The sequence below is a fragment of the Perognathus longimembris genome, chromosome 17 (assembly GCF_023159225.1).
Source record: "Perognathus longimembris pacificus isolate PPM17 chromosome 17, ASM2315922v1, whole genome shotgun sequence".
Lineage (NCBI taxonomy): Eukaryota > Metazoa > Chordata > Mammalia > Rodentia > Heteromyidae > Perognathus > Perognathus longimembris.
The window spans coordinates 35,378,161-35,385,596 of NC_063177.1; the positions used below are offsets into that span (position 1 = coordinate 35,378,161).

General features: G+C 50.5%; 1 protein-coding gene across 1 annotated transcript; it reads left to right on the top strand.

The window, feature by feature from the left end:
* Positions 1-580: 580 nt before the first annotated feature.
* Hoxb1 (homeobox B1) lies at positions 581-1,898 on the top strand. Its single transcript, XM_048366153.1, has 2 exons — positions 581-1,154; positions 1,570-1,898. The coding sequence occupies exons 1-2, from the start codon at positions 581-583 to the stop codon at positions 1,896-1,898; spliced, it is 903 nt and encodes a 300-aa protein (XP_048222110.1).
* Positions 1,899-7,436: the final 5,538 nt, after the last annotated feature.

Consider the following 7,436-nt stretch of genomic DNA (forward strand, 5'->3'; position numbering starts at 1 on the left):
AGACAAATTGGGAGAAAGAAACGGAGTAAAAACCCAGTAGGGCAAAGTAGACAACTGGATTTCCCCCATCTCTAGGTATTGGGGAGGGGGAGACATCTTTAAGGGGTGGGAAGAGTGAGGGACAGCTGGGTTGAATTTGTCCAAATCTAATAACCTAGGGGCCTATTGAAGGCATTGGGGGCTGGGAGGGGAGGGGTGTCTTGAATATTCTTCCAACTTTACCCCCCCCTCTGGTCCCTTCTTTCCAAAAGTCTTTGAAGAAAGATGTTTTTGACGCTTCCACGTCACTCTCAGATGGATGGGCTGCGGGTGATTGAAGTGTCTTTGTCATGCTAATGTTTGGGGGGTGATGGATGGGCGCTGGGGCTGCCAAACTCTGGCCCGCTTAGCCCATTGGCCTGGGAGAGATCACATGTGCCCCCCCACCCCCATTCCCTACCCCTTTCCTAGGGGAGCGCTGGCCCAGGCGATCTGGCTCAGGCCATGGAAGCAAGCCTCGGGGCTGTGACATACTGCCGAAAGGTTGTAGGGCAAGAGGGTGTCTCCCCCAAACGGGCCGACCCTCTTGCGGCCTCGACGCATGGACTATAATAGGATGAACTCCTTCTTAGACTACCCACTCTGTAATCGGGGACCCAGCGCTTACAGCGCCCATAGCGCCCCAGCCTCTTTCCCCCCCAGCTCGGCTCCAGCCGTTGACAACTACCCAGGAGAAGGCCGCTATGGTGGGGGGCTGCCCAGCCCAGCGCTCCAGCAGAACTCGGGCTACCCAGCTCAGCAGCAGCCTTCCACCCTGGGGATGCCGTTTGCCAGCTCTGCACCCTCGGGGTATGCCCCAGCCTCCTGCAGCCCCAATTATGGGCCTTCTCAGTACTACTCTCTGGGCCCTCCAGAAGAAGGAAGCTATTTTCAACCATCCAGCTACGGAGCTCAACTAGGGAGTTTGCCAGATGGCTACGGAGCGGGTGGGGCTGGCCCGGGGCCCTACCCTCCACCGCAGCCCTCCTACGGGACTGACCAGACAGCGGGCTTTGCACCAGCCTACCCTGATCTCCTCTCAGAGGACAAGGACTCTGCTTGCCCTTCAGAATCCAGCACGCCCACGGCCCGGACCTTCGATTGGATGAAGGTTAAGAGGAACCCACCCAAGACAGGTAGGGCTCCAACGTGGCCCCAGGCAGCTCAGATGCCCCTGCACTGAGGTGGCCTCTTCTCTCAGTCGCTCTGATAGAGGCAGGTAAGTAAAGTCTGGGTCTCAGATCAGATGAGATCCCTCTCCCAGTCCCACCCCCTACCGCAGTAAGTGCAGGGTAACCCCCCTAAGAGTAGGCCTCCATCCATATCCTACGTCCTGCCGCGTGTGTGTCCAGTTTGCGATCTGGACTAAGTAGGGTGGGCGAGGTTGGAAGTCTGGGGATAGTTGCTTTCAATGTTCCCGTGGGGACGTGGAGAGCTGACGCTGGATAGAACGGTAAAGGAAGTACAGCTTGGATTGGGGGCGGGGGAGGAGAGCCTAGAGGAGAAAGAGATGGGGGAACTGAGCGACCTTTCTCCCCGCCCCGCCCCTAGCGAAGGTGTCCGAGCTGGGACTGGGCGCCCCAGGTGGCCTGCGCACCAACTTCACCACCCGGCAACTGACCGAGCTGGAGAAGGAGTTCCATTTCAACAAGTACCTGAGCAGGGCCCGGAGGGTGGAGATCGCTGCTACCTTGGAGCTCAATGAAACGCAGGTCAAGATTTGGTTCCAGAACCGACGCATGAAACAGAAGAAGCGAGAGCGAGAAGGAGGCCGGGGACCCCTCCTTCCCCCAGGGTGCTGCAAGGAGGCACCCGGAGACACCTCTGACCAGTCCACATGCACCTCCCCGGAAGCCTCTCCCAGCTCCATCACCTCCTAAACCGAATCTCCCAAAGAACAGGGGCTCTTCGTGCCATCGGACCACCCCAGTCTCTAGCTCTCTCCTAGGCTCTCCCTACGTTCACTGCCCTGGTGACCCTTTCTAAGGCTAGGGTGCCAGTTCAGAGCTGCCCCAGGGAGGGGTGCAGGATCTGGGAAAACATTTTTTTCTCAGCTCTGGGCATGGGGCTGGATATCCTACAGGACCAGAGAGCTTGGGAGCTGCCCCTCAACCTGTCAAAGATGGAGGCTAGGGCTCCGCCTTTGATTTTGGCATCCACTGGCTAGGGGTGGGGGCCAGCCCAACCCCCTCCCCCATAGGCCTTCCCCCTTCCAACTTCAGTTCAGTGCCTTCGAGCTTGGAGAACTAGGATGGTGCACTTCTACCCCAACTCCTCTTCGTAGGCATGGGATAGAGAGAAGGCTTTGGATTTTCTTGTGTGTGATGTGTTTGAGTGCAGGTATGTTATCACCATTCCTTAATCCAGCCACCACAGACCTTACAATAGCACCAGCTTGCCTTGTGACAGACCAAAAAGCCCTCCCTTGTAACTTTATGAGCCAACGCCTGGCACATTTCTATTGCACTAATGCAACCTGCAGAGGTTGTTTTCTGAGACCTGGCCCCTCCCACTAGCGACCTCATCATTAAATCACCAAAGTCTTTTGGAACTTGATACTTCAGAGACTTCTAGAATGAAGTACAAGGCCCTCCCCGTCTTGAGCAAGTCCCTGAGCCTTGATCAAGTCCCAACCAGGAATGAGCAGGCACTCTCCCACTCTACCCCCATCCTTATTTATTGCCTCCTGGAGACCCAGGAACTTCCTTCCCATCTCCGCCCCTACCCCTGGAGTCAGCCTAGCGAAATCCAGGTACCAGGAGGACTCTGGGCAGCCACAGTGTTTCTCTGAGTGGAGGAGCCGTTTGGAGTATTTGGCAAACTCAGGCGTCAAGCAAGCCAGGATTTTTTTTCTTTCTGTATGTCTAACTACCTCATTTCAATAAAATCTATTTCCTTCTCTATTCTTGCTGCCTCTGCTCCTCCTTCTAGGGATAGAAGAGGCCCCATGAGGCTGTTGGCTGGTTGGGCTGGAAAGGGCTGAGCTTTTTCGCAAGGTGGGGAAAAGAGAACTTTATTGGGTTCGGGCGTAAGCACAATTGGACCTGGGGCATGTAGATGGCGACAGTATCATTGGTCACTGAAAGTCTCCTGGTCATCAAAGAACCCAGACAACATGGAGGAAGACCTTTGGGAGGGGTGAGCTGGTCTTGAAAGAAGGTCAGGAAGCAAGGGAAAGAGATCTGTTTGGAGATGAAGGGAAAGAGGGTGGAAGAGGGCAGGTGGGCTGGATTTCTTCACCCTCTCTCCATTCCTTCTTTCCAGAGCTGGGCCTGGTATGCACTCTGAAGGAGTGAAGCGGGCCAAGGTTGGGCTGCGTGGGGCTCCTGGCCCTCTTTCTTGCTCAGAGAAAGCCACAGGACCGATAGCTGCCAAATTCAGGACTGGCGCACAGATTAACGTCTCCTCCCTCCCCCAGCACCCTCCCCCGAGCCGATGCTCTTCCACACCGGGGTTCCAGCGGCGCGTCCGCAGAGTCGGGCCGCATCCCCTCCCCTCTGGCGCCAGCGAAGCGGAGGTAGCGGAGGTGGGTAGAGAAGGTGCAGGGGGTAATGGGGGGGGGCTACCGTGTCTGGGGTAGGGGGAGGCCGCCAAGATCTGTTCCCTCCGGTCGAGAGCTGACCTTTTTACCTCCAGGCGCTTCTGGGCTTTCCAAACAAGCCCGCGGCGCACCCGCAGGGCAGCTATTGTCTCGCTGCGGGTCCCACTAGCAAAACTTTGGTCTGCTGAGGCGGGGAACCCTGGCTTGCTTGGGAAGCTCGGAGGCTGCCAACGACTCGTCATCGCTCACTCTTCCCCGAGGTGCTGTCGAGATGAGGCTCTAGGTTGTAAGCGGGGGAGGGGGCGTCCATTGATTCTGATTCTTCTTAGGGGGTGGGGGGTGGGGCTGCAGCCTTGGAGCCAGCACTCCGGGGGATCCAAAAGGGGTGGTCCTACCCAGGTCTCATCTGTTTCACTTGTGGCCTTTGAAAGGAAGATAGGCCGGGAAAAGGAGTAACTATATGTAAGCGGTGCTGAGCACTTGCTTCCAGCAACATTGGTGACGGTTATGCCAGGGGCATCGTCATCCACAGTTGCACAGCCCAGCTGGAGAGGAAAAATGTCTTCCAAGAGGAAGCCTAGCTTTCCCAGAGGCTACTCTCTGGCCCCCTGTCTTTTTAAAAAAATCTGTTAGCTGATTTTCTGCATTTAATTGAAATTGCCACTAAGCTTGACTTCCGCAAAGGGAGGGGGGAGGGAGTCACCTTAACAGAGACGACAGAGCAGTGTCTAAGTCTGGTGCTTAGAGCCATTCAATAGGGTCCAGTAGAACCTTCAGTAAATGTTGGCTCCTCCCTCGGAAAACCTGGAGCACAGATTAAGGTAAAGCTGGACCTTAAGGATGGTAGAGCTAGGTTTCTGGCAGAAACCTAGGAGGAATGATGGAAGGGAGACTGGAGAAAAAGGAAGTCTGGAGCGTTTGAGTTTTGGTCCTAGCAGAAGGATCCATCAGATTCTCCAGGGAAGGGCGAGGGCAAAATCAATTCTTCATTAACACAGAGGCAGGAGAGAAATAACCCACAGTCAATCTGAGCCTCTCTCTCAGTCTTCTTAGATGCAAAGATGCAGTCTCCTGCCGAAGACACCGCTCTCTTCTGCTGGAATGCTATTTTCAGTCAGGACCCCCCTCCTCAGGTCAACAGAAGATATTTATTTGGAGAAAGAAAAAGAATCTCAGGGTGTATTTTTCCTATTCTGAGTAACAAAAGACAGAATGATCAAGAACACACTTGGCTCTAATGGACTCGAATCATGGACGGACACAAGAAATATATAAAAAGTGCTCCATTTCAAGTCTTCTAGGGGAAAAATTTGAAAGTCTTCTATAGTTCAGATCTTAAACAATATTTTAAAAGTCTAAGCCAGATGCTGGTGGCTCATGCTTGTAATCCTGGCTACTATGGAGGCTGAGATAGATCTAAGGATCACCAGCCTGGGCAGGAAAGTCTGTGAGACTCTTATCTTCAGTTAACTATCCCAAAACTGGAAGTGGAACTATAGTTCAAAGTGGTAGAGCACTAGCCTTGGGCAAAAGAGCTCAGGGACAGTGCTCAGGCTTTGAATTCAAGCCCCATGACCACCACCAAAAATTTACACACATAGGATTAAAAGTTTGTCACCATTTCTGAGGAGTACTTCTTTCTGGCTCCTTTCTGCCAAATTTGGAGGGCAGTCAAGTCCCTACTCTACCAGACTTTGTGCACCATCTGTTTCTCAAGCCAAGTGTGAATGTTTCCTCCTTTTATTTACCTTCCCCCCCCCCTCAGCATTTGTTCTCTCAATGTGAAGTCCTTTGATCTTCTGGATGAGAGAAAGAAAGAAAAGAAAGAAAGAAAGAAAGAAAGAAAGGAAGGAAGGGGGAAGGAAGGAAAGAGAGAGAGGAAGGAAGGAAGGAAGGAAGGAAGGAAGGAAGAAAAAAACGAAACCCAGAAGCTCTTCTTGTAATTCCAGGATTTCTTGGTAATTCCTGTGCCAATACCTCTGAGTGCCAGGCAGGAGTCAGGGTGAAGCTGGATGAGGAAGTTCAGAACTATGAATAACTGAAAACAGAAAGGACTGGAAGTGGCACTGTGGCTCAAGTGGCAGAGTGCTAGCCTTGAGCAAAAGAAGCTCAGGGACAGTGCCCAGGCCCTGAGTTCAAGCCCCAGGACTGACAAAGTAATAATAGTTATTATTATTAATAAAAGAAATATGTTCACTTCTCTTTTTATAGTCCTTGATATGTTCCAAAGGGTATCTTGAATATGTCACATTTCACATTTATAACTTGTTTGATCTCTTGTTAATGTATGAGTCTAGAGGCTGATGGAAAGAATTTTCTTCTTTGCAACTGAGGACCCCCAAGTCATCTGGTTGACACCTCTTCCTTCCTCTGCTCTCAGCCTGCCTGCCTGGACAACAAGAGAGCTATATTGGCCTCTTATATTTTTTTCCCTGCCTTCTGCATTATGGAAAGATGGACATGACGTCTGGAAGGGAGGCCCTTCAAGTGTCTGATTTAGAGTGGTCCAGGGCAAAGGTTCTGAATTACAACTTAGTTTTCTGAGTGGGTCCTTCTTGTCTTTGAGCTGGATACACTCATGCCATTTCATCTCCTTGTGCTTTTCCCTGCTTCCAGTTCAGCTATAAAATGGAAGATGTAGAAGACACAGTATATATTAGAAGTGCTTACAGTGCTGCCTATAGTGAATGTAGACTTGAGGGTTGAGTAGAGATTTTCTATTTCATATATTCACAGGACATTTTTTCCCCTACTACTTTTTTTATACTGGGCTATATGGTTGGCATTGGTATGATAGAAGCAGATAGACATCTTGGAGCCTCTGTCCCTCTCCACCCGCACTGTACCAGCAGATTTCCCTGGCATTGTAGCTATAGGACTTGCTGCCAGGGAATAAAATAATTATGAATGAAATACTTCAGGGGCATCCCACAAGATACTGGTTTATAGTAAAGACACAAGGAGGGATGCTCTTGACAAGACAATCTCCTGGCATTAACTTTGGGAACACATTCCCATTGTCGTCCATGAAATTGGCGCCCTCTGTAGTTGTACTAGACTATTTCCTGATGACTCAGTCATGGCTTCAAAGATTTCTTTGCACAACTTTGCAGGACTCAACCATAGTGTTCCAGAAGCTTCAGTGTTCACTATTTCCCTGGATCTCAGTGTGCTTTATATGATGTGTGGATACAAGATGGGATGGGAATTGGAGAGACAAAATATTCAGTGTAAGCAGCTGCAGACTGGTGTTCAAAGGTTAACATTCTGGCTCTTCCACATGGTTGTTCTCTTCATTGGAAAAGAAATGGATTAGTTACTCCAGAGAAAAAAGAATTCTGTAGAAAGACAGGTGTCTTGAGTTTACCAAGGGCTTCCTTCTTCTGTGTCCTTTGATAATTCACCTACTCTGTGCCTACTTTCTGGATCTGAACATAAATTGAATAACCCCAAAAGGCTTGATTTATTCTTTTTTTTCCCTGAGGATGGAAGATGTAGGTAGGAAAGAATGGAAACTTAGTGGAAGGTAGAAAATGGAAGAGGGGCAACAGCCCTTTGAATGTATTTTATTGGCCTAGTTAGAACTAATGAAAATTACTGTCTGAATTTCCTTCAAGTTCTCATGATTCAACGTTGGCCTGGATCCAAATTATTTCTAGCCTTGCAATTCTTTGTTTTGGTTTTTTTTTTTTTTTTTTTTTTTTTTTTTTTGGAGCTGGGAGAACTGATGGAGGGTTAGGAACCCCACAAAGCATTCTCCCTCTGCTCCTTAGAGGCTCAGTGCTCCCTTCCGTTTACTCTGGCCTGACAGCTCCATTTCAACCCCCACCTCGGAGATGAGGCAGCTCAATATTTACTCAGCCAGGAGGTTTGCCTA